This window comes from Thermobia domestica, chromosome 6 (assembly GCF_964235325.1).
Source record: "Thermobia domestica chromosome 6, izTheDome1.hap1.1, whole genome shotgun sequence".
NCBI classification, from domain to species: domain Eukaryota; kingdom Metazoa; phylum Arthropoda; class Insecta; order Zygentoma; family Lepismatidae; genus Thermobia; species Thermobia domestica.
In genome coordinates, this window is record NC_137459.1 from 39,567,838 (window position 1) to 39,587,327 (window position 19,490).

The window sequence follows — 19,490 nt, forward strand, 5'->3', positions numbered from 1 at the left end:
TTTATGTACACACCAAATATACAATTTTCTGGAAAGGTTTGTTTTCACCGATAAATTGATTCTTTACTGAACGTTTTCAAATTCATTTTTTAAGAATTACAATGAGGCAAACTACTTTTGTTTCAATAACCTTAACTTTATCTAATATACTACGTTGAATGATGTTCTCTATAGATAAAGAGAAGTTGACTGACTGTCTTATCTTTATTCATTATGTTACATATTATTATCACATTATTAATGCTAATCATTCCAACGTGCGGGAAGTGATGATTAGTATAATTTTATTTATTTATCTATTGTGCCTGTAGTGGATATATGATAAATATGAATTTTACATATAGCTATTGCATATATAATGAAATCATTGTTTTACGTCCCACGATTATGCCGGCTAGGCTAAAGGGGACAGTAATTATCAAGAAATGAATTCAATAAATAAAATGGGACGAAACGGGAGACAATTGTTTCATAAAAAAATTTACTTAGGCAATGCTCATTATCCCCGTCTCCGTGTAATGGAATACTCGCTTTTCTTTGAAACGAACGGAAATCTTAGTTTTTTATATTATTGGCACTTTCTGTAAATCTATTTAAATGTCTTCTTCTTTTTTCATGTCACTTCATGAAAATTAAATTCTACGGTTTTGTTGCTGATACGCGTATTCATAAGTCAAATTTCATTTAAGTAATATAATATTTTTATATAACGAAATTCATTTCGACTAATCAAGGGTCACTTAACTAAGTCGTAGGACATAACCGATGGCAAATGAAATGAAGACTGTGGCCCGGCGTTGCTATCTTGTAAAGGGGGTGGCTGAGCAGATGCATTACAGCGTGACCGGGTGTGCACGTGACATATACTTCTCGTTCTCTGCTTTAAGGACGTGGCAACACCGCAGCCTTCTCATTGGTTAGCAGCGTTCAAAGAGGACTCAGAGTGCTGCCTTCAAACTTCATAAACGATGTACCTCAGCATAAACGGGGTGAAGTATATGGGTAAATCAACAGGCTAAAAAGCGAAGATGATATACAGTAGGTGTATTCAAATATTGTTTAAGGTAGCATTCGAATTGCCTCACGACACTGGGTCAAAAATTTAAAAAAAAAAATCTGTATTCCAACCACGAAAAGAAACGTATTAATAAGGTATAAATTACGTTATTCGTGTATACAACTCTATTAAAATATTCAGTAGCACAATAATGATCGCAGCAGTTTTTTGAACGTTTAAGAAAAAAAAAAACACTCGTAACAAAGGAATTGAAATGTCATCTTTTGTTTTGAATTTATTGAATGTTATTTTTAATTTGTTAGTGCCACATATTAAGTCGAATGAACCGTGTTTATTTAACTTCTTCCAGGACACAGCAAAGGCAGAAAAAACAGCTGAAACTGCGCGACGAGTAATTTTTAACTTTGTTAAATGTTAACTTCGCCTAATCCTCTTACCCGGTTGCCCCACTCAGCGAAGTCGAGAGTATTTTACGATTACTATAGAATAGTCCGAATAACTTGAGAAGTTAAAATGAATAAGAATTCAATTGTTTATTGCATACGGCTTCTTAAAAAGAATATATATGTACTCTTGTTTTTGTTCGGGATTCTTGTTGATTCATCGCAAATAAATGCAAGAAGACTAATTGAAGAAGATTACGACTGTATTTTTTATTTTCATGATACGCTTAGAAGTTAAAAATGTTCGTATGAGATCGAAAGCGGCATGAAATGGGGTTACTGGGAACACTTAAAGGTCTGTGTTCTACTTCCTTCGGCACCGGCAATCCTACCATAAGAACTCGCTGTTGTGAGTACGTACTTTTTTTTTTTTTTTTTTTGCGTGGGCGTGTTTTTCGTACCCATCACTAGCACCGTTGGCCTTCCAAGTGAATTAGAATTGTTGTTCCTTGCCAACATTTTTTTTTTTTTTAATGCGATGAGAAAGCTATTCGTTACGTTATTATCAACAGAGCCTCGATAATTGTAGGCTATTTCATCGACTTGAACAGTTTTATCACTTCGTAATCAGGAGGTCTCCAGTTCGAATCACGCGACGACCTATTTATTCTACCTAGGTTTGTTGCTTAAATCTGTCTCAAGATATATCAAGCAAAGATGTCTCGAGTGTCCTAACGGACATCATTTGGAAACAACAACAACTACTACTGCTGCTACTACTACAACTACTACTACTACTTATTATTATTATTATTATTATTATTATTATTATTATTATTATTATTATTATTATTATCATCAATTTACTGACTTCACTTACACAGCTTTGATATGCTGAAATGATTAACATTTTAAAACAAAAACTGTTGGCTGAATATTTTGCTTCAGTAAACAGATAATTCCAGGATTTCTTCTCAATCATATGTTAGGGTCAAAGCTTTTATGAACTTATTATCTACTAGCTGAAATACCCATTCTTCACATGGGTAAAAAAAAGGTCATTTTCTACTCTTTTTACATATACCGGTAAGCGCCCCTGAGACCCCTGGTTCGAAATTTGAAAAGAAAAAACTCCTGCCTCCCAGCCGATGGGGGCTGTATTTGGAAGTCAACGCCTGTTTGAGAATCACATTGAAAAAAAAACTCCTTTTTATTGTACCCTAGCCGATTTTTTTTCAAGACGTCGTTCAGTTGTCTGTAAAGGTACTTGTACAGATGTTGTGAGGAATGACAGAGAGATTTATGTTCATATGTGAATGATGCGCTGTGTAGAAAGAACAGGTTCAACTAGTTTATGTATTAATTTCCACGCTACCTATGCATAAGTATCGTAATCTTACAGAATGGCAGTGTCCGTCTTGTCTGTCAACAAGTATTAGAACAAAAAAGTTAAGAGATAGCGAAAACTTTTTTTTTTTAAAGTATACCCAGCATCCCAAGAATAGATTCCATCCGTTAGAATCCTCTATTCAAACCGGAAGTGGTAGAAATTGACCATTTCCAATTTTCCAACGTTCATCCCATAGAACAAAAACGGTAACAGATAGCAACAAACATTCCTTAAAAAAAAAAAAAAAAAAACTATTCAGCATCTTAAGAGTCTTCATCCCGGCGAAATTAAAATACCGCTAATTTTACAGTAATTATGTGATATCTTCAAATAGATAAAATATAATCGAAATGCGGAACAAGAGCGCCCTAGACAATATTATTTTACATACGAAACCGTTATCACGACTCATTTATCTGCTTTCGATTTCGAGCTGTTTTGATAATCGGCATTTATTTTCGCGTTTCTAAACAGAAAGCGGAACGGAAAGCCGCTAGGTGACTTGTTATAACGGTACCTCACGCAAAATAACATTGTCTAGGGCGCTCTTGTTCCACATTTCAATTATCTTTTACCTATTTGAAGATATCACATAATGACTGTAAAATTAGCGGTATTTTAATTTCGCCGGGATGAATACTCTTAAGAGAAGATAATATATTTGCTTGTATCTCTCCATTAAACTTGGAAATGTTAGAAATTTACTACTGCTTCCGGCTGCAATATTGATCTCCATAAAGCAGAAACAGTAAAAGAGTGAGAAGCTGGTTTTTGCAATCGATTAAGCCTCCGAAGAATATGTTGTAATTTCCGAATTTATTCCTTCACTGCAACCGAAAGTTGTAGCAATCAACGAATTCCCGTTTCCCGTTTGCATCTTAATCTCACAGTAATGGTAAGTGGCAACAAAAAATGCGTTCTGGTATGGCTTTAGTGTCCAAGGAAAACTTCCGCCTCTGACTATATTTCTGTATTACAATTGGAAGTTCTACTGTAGATCTGCCATGCCTGGAACTCGCCAGCCCTCGGACGCGCCTGGGGATCCCGGATTGGGTTGAACTCTGCCGGGCTGTGGTCATACCGTGGGATTCGGTAGCTCATGGGAGCTTATTCCAGGTATATGGGTAACAGGGAGCATATGGACAGGAGGTGAGCTTGCCTCGAAACGCTCGGGCAACATGCCTGCAGAGCATGGGAGAACTGGCTCGCTAGCAGTGCGCCTCAACCAGTAGGTATCTTGGTAGACACTCAGGACTTCGGTCTTGGTGCGCAATGGGGCTTATCCCACTCCCTTAGAGAATAGGGGTTACGACGCTAAGGCGAGTCAAGGTTAAGGGACAAATCTTGACGGTCGTGCACACGTCCAAGTAGGAGCCACTACGGGCCGGGTATCGGTTGACGGTACCGGTCCATAAAATAGGCCGAGCGGCCACAGGCACGCCCTCCATACGTGCGTGAACCGTGGAGATAGAGAACTAGATCCTAACTGTAGATCTGATACGACCAGTTTCAATATTGAGTTCACATAGTTGGAAGTCTACCATAATTTTACAATGTAAACCGAGAACAAATAGGTTTCCCACTTCTAATTATGGCTTAGAAAGCCATTCTACACTAAAATTATTAGCAACATAGTATGAGCTTTGTTTCACAGTGTAAAACAACAGTAACTTTCAAACTATGGGAATTCAATATTCAGACTTACACTACATCTATAACTACTGGTTTCAGTAGAGGAACAAGATCAAAATTAGAACTTTTCCTCAGACGGTGAATCAAAATACCATTACTCGCTCTCGTATTAATTTTGCTCTAAGGAAATGAAATCTTAAATTTTACGTACCATGATTATGCCAGCTAGGTTAAAGGAGACGACGACGAACCCCGAGAAAACGCACTACACACGGTGTTTGTCCACCACTAAGCTCACTTGACGCGAGCTGAGATTGAACCAAGGACCCTATGCACTAGAGGCGAACGCTCTACCACTGAGCCACCGCGGTCCACTTTGCTCTAAGGATATTAATATTGAATCCGGAAATGCTAATTAATACTTCACTTCCGGTTGCAGAAGAGGATCAATGGAGGAGATGGAACTTATTCTTGGGATGCTGAATCGGTTGCAAGGTGCTTCTCGACATCTCTTACCGTTTATACCAGGATACCTGTAGACAGAGGGAGCGCATTCCCGTTCTCTAAAACTGCTGAACTTACGCATAGCATAGTTTGGAAGTCTCGTAACAAGAAGAACGGAAATGCAAGAACTAAGATTCGTGTTCAAAGCTATCGTTTTCAACCTTCTTTGAAAAACTTGTAAGATTGCCTCCGATGGATATTAAACATAGAACCTCCCAGTTTGATCAAAGAACACAGACCTCTAGCCTATATTATGGCAGACCTATTTCCAAACTGTCTTCCTATCTTTGATTGCTGTTTTCAGTGTAAAACAAATTTACAATTACGTTTACAAATAATTAAAATAATATCTTTTCTTTGAAAAAATCAAGGAATCTTTGGGAATATAAATTAATTTTATGTTTAATGTTAATCATTACACCATATTTTTAATCCTTTTTGTGTAATATTATACAACGTTGTGTAAAGGTCGGTTGTTTCTATATGATAAACTACTTTTTAATTGAAGTCACTTAGAATTTTGAAGAAAATCTTATTTATATCATGAAGTTCTAATATGTATTGTAGTAGGAGAAACAGCTTTGTATGACCTATGCCATGTATTTTTTTTTTAAATTGAGTAATTGTAAAGTATGTTCGTATCTTAATGAATTGGCTAGGAATAGAAATAGTTCCAATATCGTTGTCTTGCTTCTGTGGCGATCATCTTCAACACTTTCTTAGTTATGAATGTTGCTTATTATCTTCATGTTATTCTGCCAGGAATGTATCAAATAGCGGAGAACTCGAGGCAGATAGAACAAGAAGGAAAGGTCCAGACGGTACATTTAATATTTTACCACCGCCAGCGACGCAAATACGCTGTTTTTCCCCCGGAGCAAGAACTCGCCTTAGCACCCCTCTGACCAACCAAGCCAAAACGCTCCCCCAAACATTTGCCCCATTTTGCGCCCTGGAAATTCGGCACCCGGGACACAATCCCTGTTTTCCCCTCCCCCTAGTTACGTCACTGATCACCGCATCTCATAACATCGAGAAATCTTACTTTTGGGGGTATGGGTTTGTGGTAGGGAAATATTCTTATTCCACGAATTCGTGCATAGTGATTATTTTCCATTTATTATGCGCTATCAATCTGTTTTAGCCTTCAAGATTTAATTTATTAGTCTTCTTAATTATATTAGAACTCATTTCAATTGAAGCTTTATGTATATTCTTTCACAGACATTAACTTGCGAATGTGATTCAGAATATTGTGTAAACATAAAGCTGTAGAGGCCTCCTTATTGGTTTAGTGGCAGTTGCGAACCCCTTCAGTACACATGCTCTCCGGTTCGATTCCCGGTGAAAGACAATTGGACACATTACGGTGGTTCGGATTCCGCCTTAAACTGTAGCAAAACGTTTCGGTGTTGAAAATAGACAATAATCTACAACAAACAAATAAAATCAAAGAAGAAACCATTAGAATTTGAACCGGAATCCAAAGCTTAAAGAGGATAAATGAACGTACTTTTAACGGCTTCTGTGACCACTACACTACCAAGCATTTCTGTTTGTGCAGGCATAGTTAAGAGGCCTCATCCCGGCGAAATTAAAACATCGCTAATTTTACAGTAATTAGGCCTATGTGATATCTTCAAATAGATAAAAGATAATCGAAATGTGGAACAAGAGCGCCCTAGACAATACAATTTTACATGAGATATCGTTATCACGACCCACTTATCTGCTTTAGATTTCTGGTCATTTTGAAAATCGGCATTTATTTTCGCGTTTCTAAACGGCTGGAAACGGAAAGCCACTAGGTGACTTGTGATAACGGTACCTCACACAAAATAATATTGTCTAGGGCGCTCTTGTTCCGCATAGTGTGAGGGTATGGGGGGAGGGGGTATGTAAGGGAGCAGATTCGTGTGTAGGGGTATATATGTGTGTGTAGGTATATATGCATTAATGTAGTAATTGTATTTTTTATGGATTTGACATCAATTGTAGTATGTATATCTTGTATACATTTGAGTTGGTTGAGTGTAAGAAAAGGCAAACATAGCCTTAACTCTGCCGTTAAATAAATAAATAAATAAATAAATTTCAATTATCTTTAATCTATTTGAAGATATCACATAATTACTGTAAAATTAGAGGTATTTTAATTTCGCCGGGATGAGGCTTCTTAAACTGTTAGCGTTCTCATTTTGTAATCTAGGAGCTCTGTGCTTGAATAGCCACTGCCAGTCATCGTAACGAAAATTTCTATTGTTTTCACTTTTTATCAGATGAATACTACTGAGACGGAAAAATGAAATATTTCAGTTTGACGTCCTACGATTATGCCCTTTAAGGTTAAGGAAGACGATGATTAAGACAAATGAATGATGGTGAAAGTATTGGTGGAATGAGAACGTGGGAGGAGACGGGAGTACCCTGAAAAAGCCAGGACACGATGTTGTTCACCACACACGTACTTGGCCGGGGATCGAATCATGGACCACACTACCAGAGGTAAGCGCTCTACCACTGAGCCACCGTGCCTCCACCACTATTGAGAGGGTATCTTTGATTATGAGATTTGGTCGACTTACTTTCAAAAATTGTTTCCCATGTTTCCACTGTTGTTTTCAGTTTAAAGTAATATTCAGAGTTAGAGCTGTATCTGGAAATTAGAATATTTAACTTCTGGTTGTTATGCTCCACAGTATGGGCTGCGATGGCTCAGTGGTAGAGCGTTCACCTCTGGTGCATGGGGTCCTTAGTTCGATCCCAGCTCGCGCCAAGTGAGCTTTGTGGTGGGCAAACCCCGTGTGCGTGAGTTTTCTCAGGGTTCTTCCGTTTCTTTCCACCTTCTTTACTCCACTATTTCATTCATTTCTCCTCATCACCGTCTCCTTTTGCCTAGCCGGTATAGCTGTGCAACCTTAAACCTGATTTTTTTTTTTTTTTTTTTTTGTTATTTATGTTCGACAGTAATGCCGTTTAGCCTAAAAGGAGACGAGATTATTAACGATAGTAAATGATTATAAAAGAATGGATAGAACGAAAATTGAAAGGACACGGGAGAACCTTGAGAAAAACCAACGGGGACTATATTGTCCACCAGAAACTCCCATTGTCTGAGATTGAACCAAGAACATCTCTACACCGTGCTCCCATCCTAAGTATGAGACACTTTAAAAATTGTATTACAAGTCTTTTTGATGAGCTGTTACACTTAGGTGCGTTTTTTTTTTTTTTTTTTTAATTTTAACAGCACAATTTATAACACAATTGAAAACATATTGCAAATTTGAGTCTTATTGGCAGAATGTAAGCTAGTACGTCTTTCAGTTACGAGTGCACATGTTTGGCCTTGCCAAGGAGCAAAATTCACTGTCAGCAAAATTTTGTGCCTGTGCTGTTGAACTTTGAGTGTTTCTCAAGCCATCGAATGAGAAATAAGAGAAATTGTAAAGTTGGCTACATTGTATGCGATTGACACACTGTATATCCAATTGTGAGCAAATTGATTGTAATAGGTGTGCGTGGAAAATAAATATTTTGTTGTGCAAGACTTATTACCATAACATGCACGTTCACAAGACGGTAAACTGGTTGAGCGTTATATGTATCAACAGAATGATTGAGGAAGTTCTTTGCTGAATGAAAAAAATCGATATTATTCTCTCCTGGTGATTTGAATCAGTGCAGATCTGATTGGCGTTGGTTAGTTATGTAACAGTGCAAAGTTAATCGAATGTTAATCTTACAGAAGCACTAAGAATGAAAATTATTGTCTTGAAATAAATGTATATTTTATGTTTCTGATGCTTGATCATACTATTTTTTTCCGCAAGTTGCTCATTAATCTCTCTCTCTCTCTCTCATTTTTAAAATTTACTTTTTTCTAAAAACCGAAATCAAAGAATAAAATTTTTCTGAAGGGCACGCTGGCTCAACAGTAGAGGGTTTTCACCTCTGGTGCGAGCGGCTTCTGGTTCGATCACAGGCCGTGAATAACCACTGTCTAGAAAGTTCGGTGAATGGTGTCTATATTTCGAATACATTGTTGTCTTACCTGAAACAACAATTACTGTCCTTATGAAGTAATCCCCATTGATGGTAATTCTCTTTTGAGAACGGCTGCACAAGTTTTGGAAACTCCTGACGTACTCGCATTTAGGGATGGTCTTCAGCTGGGTCGTAACATTAACCGGAAATGTCCGAAAAACCTCTGGCTCTTCAGGGCTGAAACCAATTTGGAGAAGAAGAATAAGCCCAGGGAAGGTAAGTCTGGGCAGTAAGGTGGGTGATTGAGTGACAGAACTCCCCTGTCGCCCAAGAACTACTACACCAGAAAGACAGTGTGTGGCCGGGCATTGTTGCGGAGCGGGGTTCAGTCGATTGCTTTGCGTACTGGGGGCGTACCTGCTTGATCCTTTGCAACAGACGTTTCAGTATTTCCACGTACGTAGCGGCATTTTTAACGTGATACTTTCAGGAAGATATTCTTTTTGGATGAGACCCTCAGAATCGAAGAACACCACCACCATTGACTTGATGCGTAATCTCTCACTTCACACCTTTTTGCTTTTCGGCGACCCTAGACCCATAGTGCTGAGAAACATATTTCGTGATTTGTCAATAGAAAGACTATGTAAGACGACACCTACAGTTTAAAGTGGAATCTAAACTTCTGTATTGCGTTTGTTGTTCCTTCGCTGGGAATCGAACCTGCACCGAAAACACTCTCTAACCACTAGGTTAGAGAGATGAACTCTAACGTTCTAGGGTACTATGTTTTTACCCGACTACGGCAAAGCCAAAAGGAGAGTATTGTTTTTGCCATGTGTATACGTGGGAATGTGTGTTTCTCTTATTACTTTCACTGTGAAGCTCAAACGCCTGAAACAATTTCAGTAAATGAGATATCGTTGAAATATGTGACGTCACAAAGAAGTCAATATGGCGGACGTCAGCCGCCATTGTCGAAGCTGAAAATATTTTTTTCCTTTTCTACAATATGGGTAAAAAAAAAAATCTCATCACAAGGATTTCGCATAAGAACGATGTTAATACGTCATGAGATTAAATGAACAGCGATCAAGATTAAGAACTACTTCACAAACGGTCGTTAGTTGCCTGACGTTACTGTTCGGTAGGAAATTGTGTAAAAAAGTTTGTGTTATTCTTTCGTTTCTGAAATGCTTTTTAAAACTGGTAAAGGAATTGAGGATCACCTCTTAATATTTTATGTATCAATTATCAGTAACATATGCAGAATTTCATCAAGAGGGTTCAAGCTTGATTGATTAGTTCCATACTATATAAGCAATGATTAATTTGTTACATAACTTTTCCTTTAATTAGAAACTTCATAGTTCATACTATACACGGAACAGTACTAATAAAAAATAATTAAAATAACCGAAAACGATTGCAGTGAAAATAATTCATCGCCCTTTGTTCCGAACTGAAAAGTAACAGATATTTAAAAACTGACGTGTCAGAAGTCTACACGATATCATCATCAGGGACGTACGGAGGAGGTGGGTCCTGGAGGTCCGGACCCCCCGAAATTTTGACTTGTGTAAATTTAGCCTAATTTTAGGGGCTATTTTAGGAATTTTAATATAAAATACCCTCATTGAGTTTGGACCCCTCCAGAAATAAATTCCTGCGTACGCTACTGATCATAATCATAGGTAATCTGCCACTATTGGCTGGTCACTTGCCGCAGCTGAGAAGCTTCCATGCTCCACGGTCTTCCGCTAATCTCTTTTTCTTCACGTATGGTCTTTGTTTTTCTGTTTTTATATCGTCCATTAATTGTAGCCTTCTTCGTTCTCCCCCTCTCTTTCCTTCCATTATACTCTCTAGCATATCCCTCATGATACAATTTCTTAGGTGTACTCAAAAAGCTTCAGAATACAAGTCTATGTTTAATATATGTTAACTTTTCAATTCGGAACAAAAGGTGATAAACTACTTTCACTGTAGTCGGGATTTTATTGTTTTTAATTAAGTTTTTTCTTTTTAATTCATATTTAAACTTCACTTTTCATTTTACAATTATTTTGAGACCAAAAATAGTATAAATGGTGTTCTAAGTAGGAAAATCTGTGTTGAGTGTGTCTATAGTTCCAAAAGGTTTTTATTGTAAATTTACAATTGCATTTCCATTGTACTTTTCCAAACACCTTAAATAACGTATTTTTCGTTTCTGTTGTAGGTTTGGCAGACTAATTGGAAGGCATCCTGTGATAACTCTAGTCATTTCATTGTTGGTGTGTATTGCTGCGGGTTCAGGGATTCTTACGTGGAAGGAAGAGATTCGCGACATAGAACTTTTTATTCCGCCCACGTCAACGGTACGGGAAGACGCGGCATGGGTTGAAAGCCATTTCAAGAATGACATCAGCTACGAAAGCGTGATTGTTGTGGCAGATAATGTGCTAGCACCTGAAGTCATCGTGGCGGTGAGTATTAATTACTATTTTTCTTCCTTAGCAGATACAAAATTTTAGTGTGTTGCTATGAGAAAGAAAATGCGCGTATTAGGTCTAAGTTCTACATTCTAGTAGTTCCATCATATTGTTCCTTTAATAGACAAATGACACAACAAAAATGAGCCTTACCGACATATGATTATAAAAATGGTCCTAAACGTTAGGGAAGCCTTGTCCAAGAACATTGAAGCAGCTGTCATTTGTCCATCCCTGTTAACTGCAGCAATGAAACCATTTTTCAGTTGCAACTTTTCGTTTTAAGAACTTTTCTATTTCGTCAAATAAATATAGAAAATAACGTGAATCTACAGGATGGCCCAAAAGTAGCTATACAGTCCCGTACTGGTCAGACCACTGAATTTCATATTTCTTATTCTTATCCGTGAGTTTCATTATTATTTGCTCTTAAAGCCTTTTTTACTTATATCTTAAGCTCGGAAAGCCAAAGCAAGCAAACCCATAAGCTAGAATGCTATACTTGATCAATGCAGAGATGTATACCGACTTTTGAGCCACCCTGTACATCTTACCTTCTAGAATGAACTTGGCAGCATATGAGGGTGAATCTATACACGGTGGCTCAGTGGTAAAAATATGCCACATTGACTTGATCCCTAGTCTTCCGTTGCAAGCGCTGCTATCGGCTGAAGGAATTCCACTCGCTTTCTCTCGCTTAGCAACAACTGAACCCTTATTGGCTCAACGCGTGGGTGTGTAAGGGTGAGAGTTTTAGTTCGCATTTTTCCCACGACTCAAGACATTTTGGCAGCAGAATAGAGTGCTTGCCTCTGGTGCATGGCTAGGGTTGCCAACCGTCCGGTATTTTACCGGACAGTTCGGTTTTTGACCTCTTTGTCGGTACGACCTCAAAACCGGATACGACCTTAACCGGGACGTTAAGTGTCTGGTAATTTTTGTTCTTACTAGTCCTGTTCTCTGTTCTATTCAGATTATTTTTAAATGACGAAAGGAATCATTTGCCGATGAACATGGTTAAAGCAGAACTTATAATTTGCTTCGATATAGACCTTTCGTACGTGGAATTTGAAGAGTTGAAGGGAGGAAAATTTACTGAATTATCAAAACTGCTAAAAGTCAACAAAAGTAAATTTTCAAGAGCGCAGCTATCACTGCTTAATCCTCAGCTGCATCTTTCAAGTAAATATTGCCTCCAGATCCAGTAAAAGTATGTATGTAGACAATATGAGGTATTGCCAGCCCCAGAAAAGCTGGTAAGACGTATATTTGAAGTATGTTTTGTGCATACTATATAGCCGATTATATTTGCTTTTCTGTTTTAAAATACGCTGTATTATTGATGGTAGACTACAAAAATTACAGGTGTCTACTCAACCAAAACTGGAATAAGTACGCTTAATAAATGTTTCATAAAGTAACTAAAGTTATTAAATTCCAACTCCGAATCGCTCAATTTTATATGAATTAACCACTTTCAGGTTGTTTACATTTTTAATGAGCGATTATGTCACAATCTTAAGAGTCTTCATCCCGGCGAAATTAAAATACCGCTAATTTTACAGTGATTATGTGATATCTTCAAATAGATAAAAGATAATTGAAATATGGAACAAGAGCGCCCTAGACAATATTATTTTGCGTGAGGTACCGTTATCACAAGTCAACCTAGCGGCTTTCCGTTTTCAGCTGTTTAGAAACGCGAAAATAAATGCCGATTTTCAAAGTGGCTCGAAATCGAAAGCAGATAAGTGAGTCGTGATAACGGTTTCTCATGTAAAATATTATTCTCTAGGGCGCTCTTGTTCCACATTTCGATTATATTTTATCTATTTGAAGATATCACATAATTACTGTAAAATTAGCGGTATTTTAATTTCGCCAGGATGAAGACTCTTAAGAATATATACGTAATCCAGGAGGGTGTCCAGCATTTCAATTTTCAAAAGTTGGCAACTGTATGCATGGAGTCCCTGTTTCGATCCCCGACCAAGTAAGTTTGTGGTGAACAATATCGTGTCTGTGGGTTTTCTCCGTGGTGAACCCGTTTCCTCCCACTTTCTCATTTCCACCAATTCTTCCATCATCATTCACTTGCTTTAATCATCGTCTCCCTTAGCCTAACGGGTATAATGGTGGGACGTTAAACTGTAAAGAGGATGAAGTTAGACAATGATTTGGTAGCATTCATCCATGGGCGTCTCTGGCGGGGGGGACGAGGGGGACGCGACCCCTCCAAATATTTTGAAGTACAAAATATTCAATATTTTATTCTCATTTACTTTATTTACTAACGACAGAATAACATAAATAATAAAATTATATTAGGTGTATAATATTCAGGCTATAAAACGATTAGGCTATAAGAATTCTTGATATACCTCAGGGTTCTTGATATACCTCAGGGGGTCCGTAAATGGAATTGAAGATAATAAACAAGTTGGACTAGGTAGTACCATTTAAATCACTTTCTTTGATGTCCTCTTCCCCAAATTTTACATGCCAGAGACGCCACTGCATTCATCTGATGTTTTTAATATATTCCTTGAAATTTTCTGTGAGCAGTTATATGTTATTTTGATTTGATTCGTGTGAAAAACAACTTGCTTGTGCATAAAGGATTCAAAACTATAAATCATTTTTCTTCCGTCCGTGTATTATATCAGCTGTGTGTTAATCTTGAATATCGTTAGAACTTTGAAACATGTGTTGACTATTTTTTTTTACTGTTGAGCTGCCTGTTATTGTAGTTCTCACTCTCGCCTTGTGATTTAAGTTTGTATTCATTCATAAGTTGAATGCGTGCAAAGTCCTGATACAAAGGATATTTTTTAAAAATAAAAACTCAAGATTCTTTTAACGTAAATAGATAAGCTTTGTTTAATTTAAACTGTCCTTTGAAAGATGAATGAAATGAAAGTTTTAGTTTGACGGTTTTTGTTTTATGCTAAAGGATGCAGATCATTTCAAGTGAATGATAATGCAAGAATATATGTTTTTTTTTACTACAAACTCCCACAGTCCTCGATCGAACCAGGAAATCGCTAACAACGGAAATGAACTCTCGGATACTGTTTCACTGTACTTCTCCCCTTAGAAGACTTTTACACAATCTTTGTTGCATTTAATCTATCTTAAATTTTAAAACACAAACCATTTGGTGTAACAGTCCATTTTGTGGACCTAAGCCGGCTCCAGCGCCATCTGCTAATGACCGGCTGAACTACGTAACGCCCAGCGTCGAGCACGTGCTCAGTGCGCTGCAACGTCCTGTCCTTAACAGGCGCATCAGGAGCTTTCTAGACCTAGTGACCGTCACGACTCTCCAGTTTGCCTCACGACGCTTGTTGGACGCCGAGAATTGGAAAGCACTGGCTGGAAATCGAACCGGGAACCATGCGGATGTGACCACCAAACTACGGTGTTTCCATATCTTAAATATTAATAGTTGTAATAATCTCACCTTTATGTAGATGGAAGGTTTTCATATAGGAATCCTAGTTACGCGATTCTATCCTTATAGTACGCATCCAATGGTGTACTTTGTCACCCCTTAAGTTAGATTTTCATTGTAATTGAACCTACTTATTTTACTAGGATCATTAACAATGAACGATGGAAAGTGATCGGTGTCTAAAAGTATAGTTTAAGTGTACTACACTAACATTCGTCTGTTGTGGCTGAGCAGAAACATCTGGGGAAAAAAAATTACACCCATAGCAAATTTTAAACCTAGAATAGAAATAGTTTTGGTTAGGGTGACCAACCGTCCCGTAAAAGCGGGATAGTCCCGTTTTTTCACTATCATTCCCGGTGTCCCGAAAAATTTTCCCGGGACGCCAAAATTTCCCGTATTTACGTTCATTAGACACGAAAAACTTTCTAATCTAAAATTTCCTAATTTATATTATTATTTTCTAAGCTATGTGATTACATTGGAATATGTCTAATTACTTAGCAACGTCATTACGACGTTTGCGATATTGGATGTGGTGGTTGCACTGTTTTCCCTCCTAGGCCTCCCCATCCAAGACTCCCACTCCGCAGACGACAGTTGGAAGGGGCTCAAAGTCTTATGAAAAACAAACTGCTTTGGGCGGTGGAAGACTGAGGCGCTACAGTACAGTACAGTGTTTCCGTGATTTGACTTAGATGTAACATACTGTAATTTACGAAAGGGGAACAAAAGTATAGAACTATAAAAGTTAAAGTGAAAAGAAAACTAGTTGTAACTAACTCACTCACTCTATGGCCTATGGAACCCGGAGGTTCAATGCCGCGTTCACAAAAGCTCTCCACTGACTTCTATCCTTAGCTAACTGCATCCAGTTTCTACTTTGTATTCCTATCTCTGCGAGATCCATCTTAATATTATCCTCCCATCTGCGCCTAGGTCTTCCTAATGGTCGTTTTCCTATGGGTCTTCCAGTCAAGACTTTGAAAGCGTTTCTACTTTCTTCCATTCTAGCTACATGGCCTGCCCACCTAAGCCTCCTAGACTTGACGACCCTAACAATGTTGGGTAAACCGTATAAACTATGTAGTTCCTCGTTATGAAGTTTCCGCCATTCCCCATTCTCGTTCCTCTTGGGTCCGAATATTCTTCTCAGGATCTTGTTCTCAAATACTTTCAGTCTATGTTCTTCCCTCAGAGTAAGTGACCATGTTTCGCAACCATACAGAACAACAGGCATGATTATCGTTTTATATATTTTAAGCTTCAAATTCTAGTTGTAAGTGAAATAATGTTTAAAAGTAAGGAAAAGCAAATAAAGGGAGCTTAAATCCGATGCTGAGAGTAGTTTATAAATTCTGCTGATGACCGATTTTATTGATTGACAGATATTGATGAATGTTTCATATATAGTAATGTTTACCAAATTTCATTTTTCGTTAGTTGCTGGTAGTTACTTGTTATTTAATTAATTCCACAACCTTTTCAATAGGTTCTAAAACGAAAAAGTGTAAATTTGCCCCCCTTTCTTTGTGTGTGAGAGAGAGAAAGAGAGAGAGAGAGAGAACGGAGAGACAAAATATATATATTTAGGGGAGCAACCTATCCAAAAGTAAAAAGTTGTCCCGTTTTTTCTAGTTGACAATTTGGTCACCCTAGTTTTGGTACATCTGCAGCACGTTTATCATCAATTCACGTAGCTCGGGTTCGATTCTGAATGAAAATTGTCTTTGTCTGAAGGGTATCATACTATATTTATTTATGTATGCAGTTTTAATTGTTATTCTGCTGACAAGGGCGCAAGTCTCGAACATGAGAAATAGATCCATTGTCGCTATAGTTATCATATTGGCATTCGGCACCGGAGGCCTGAGTTGAGTTCCAGTGAGAACTAACGTATTACGGTGTCTGTCCACGTCTCATATTACTCTCATATTGGAAGATATTGGAAGAGCACATTAAGAACCAGATCAATGTAACGCGTGAATTTACTATTTTAACTTTCTCATTTTTTTTTTCATACTAATTTAGATGAACCTTTTTTAAAGTAAATGCACCAAATATTTGATGGTTCAATGATATGCAGGTTTATTTTAGTAAACTTTAGCAGTATATTCAACGTATTGTTCTGCAATAAATCAACTTCCGATTGCAACTCATTTTCAATAATTTGTGTAGTCAAATTGCATCATTTACTTTCTTTATTCATCTATTTATCAGCAAGAATTGGTGTGATCTTCAATCAAAGTAAAATTTCCTTTTGTGTTTCTGAAGGCTTTTAGTCGTACTTTTTCCCCCCTTTTTTTTCTTTTTTGTCAATTCTTTGGTTCTTTTGTGACTTCAAGGTGTTATCATTCAGTTAACTCCCACCCACCTACATTTCACACAATGAGACGAAAGATTGATTTTAACGGTCCTATTGACCCTAAAAGCGCGATCTTTTGGTTAATTCTTGCCAACAATAATGTAATAATCTTTTCGTGTGATAGACCCTACTACGAATCTGGTGAAGTTAGTGTTCCCTACGATACGAGACCAGATAAGAAAAATTAAAATTTTCGTCTCGTTTTTGAAACTGAATCGATACGGGACGAGGGCTTTCTTCAGTACCGTGGGCAACATTAGTTCACCCAAGCTTTTAAATCTCAAACAGTTTTAGCGTAACATGAATCATAGTATAAAGTCTATAAATTGATAGTTGAGTTTAACGTATCTTTCAGCAGCGAGGCCATATGAGACGTAGACCTACTTATTAACGTGGAATCCGAACCACATGAGCTCTCGCCGGGAATCGAACCCGGGATATAAATTGATAGTGATTTTTATAAACACACTGATAAGCATTTATTACCGTTTAAAGATACACAAATCATTACACAGTATGCTTCAATAATAAATATGGTTTAAATGTTGTTATAGCACATCCTCTGAGGACTTCTAAATGAAATTAGGGAAAAAGTCAGGTCATAAAAGTTGTACATAAGGTTAGAAAACTAGCCAAAAAAATCGAGACGGGACGCGAGTTTGATTTTAAAAAAAAAACGAAATGAGATGAGAGAACTTATTTCTAGTTACACCACAATCTATGCGTCACTAATCCCTAATAATAAAGAGTAAAACCAATAGATGTTATTACCTGCGCAAGATCTTGCTTGCATAACGAAGTACTTCAATAATTGCATAAAATGGTAAGGAGTTGCAGTTGGTTGTGGGCAAACTCAAATACACAAATAAATAAATTTATTAAATCCAAACAACTAGAGCATGACATTTGGAACTTGACTTATTCATAATTCTCACGCTGCAGCGTACACACTATCTTAAATTTATGAGCACGGAGAGTGAAATTAGCTCTCCTGTTCCCCCTTTCTAGTAACGCCCTTGTCTAGCCTTTGTCCTGTGAAACTCTAACCCACACTACACCTTTTCACGTGTTTTTTGGTTCATTTATTTCGGACTCTTCGCTACGAAGACGCTATGTTTGCTGAGTAAAAATGAACCGTTTTGAAACTGGACTTGGATCCTTGTGCGCTGAACGACCCATATCAAAAAATATTTTTATAAAGCCCTAAGTTGGAGCCAAATTTATCCTGCAACCCAAGTTTGTTCGAAACGTATAAAATTAGTTTCTTCGGTCTACTCGAAATGATGTCCTTTTTTCTTCCCGTAAAAATCAGGTTAAACGATTCCAAGTTGTACAAAGACTGAGAACCAACATATACTGTATTTGTTAACGAATGCCTGCGATATTTTAATTTCAGAACCGCAATTTAGTAAAGAGCACTTTGTTTTCTGAATACAACACAAAAACTTGTTTCAATTATAATTTCTTTTATTTATTGTTTAATATCATTTCTACAAGTAGTCCAATCTTCGACTACAACACTTTCTTGCAAGTTAACTGATAAGCATTCAAACAATACAATAGACGATAAACAAACAAAGGAAAAAAAGAGATGAAATAAATTGTGGATCACCACATCAATCTGCTGTAGCCACGAGAATTCAAAACATTCACACGGGAACAGTGTTACCACAGTCCTAGCTCTGGAATGGGCTGAAAAATAGTACCAAATGAAAACAAAAAGGGCTAAATTCATTATTTTATCACAGTGTAATAATTACTTGGCTCTATAACACGAAACTAAAAGAAGTAAAGTTCTAGAACACTCTGCCACCTTCCTCCAAGAGTCCAAATCAAGAAATTGCTCTTTTTAAAAATTATTTTTGAAAACATCCAAATAGGAAGACTCCGAACAATTGTGGAAGTAGATGAAACTTTTCTCGCACGTAGGAAGTATAATAGACACCGCAAATAAAAAGGAAAGCAGTTATCAACCTTGGTATGTATTGTAAAAAAATCAAACGCGCATCTATTTCAAAGTGACCAATAGACCAAAATGGTATTATGGCCATATATGAGAAAAATATATAAAACGAGGAAAAATCAATCAATCAATCATGAGATGTAGGAAAAGTCGTACTGATACTTTTGGAAATGTGACAAGCAACTGTTACATGGTGCTGAATTGGATAGAATTGTACAAACTTTTTTCACAAAAGGGGCTGAAAATGCCAGCGTGTTACCAACGGGCCGATGAAGGACAAAAGGGGCTGAATTTGGCAATTGTACCAAGTGTGGCAACAG

General features: G+C 37.4%; 1 protein-coding gene across 1 annotated transcript in view; it reads left to right on the forward strand.

The window, feature by feature from the left end:
- LOC145687954 (patched domain-containing protein 3-like) overlaps nucleotides 1–19,490 on the forward strand; it is a 317,349-nt gene that overhangs the window by 130,171 nt on the left and 167,688 nt on the right. The window contains exon 2 of the mRNA XM_081761553.1: nucleotides 11,136–11,382. Within this exon, the coding sequence (XP_081617679.1) occupies nucleotides 11,136–11,382 (247 nt within the window). The remainder of the gene's footprint in view (nucleotides 1–11,135; nucleotides 11,383–19,490) is intronic.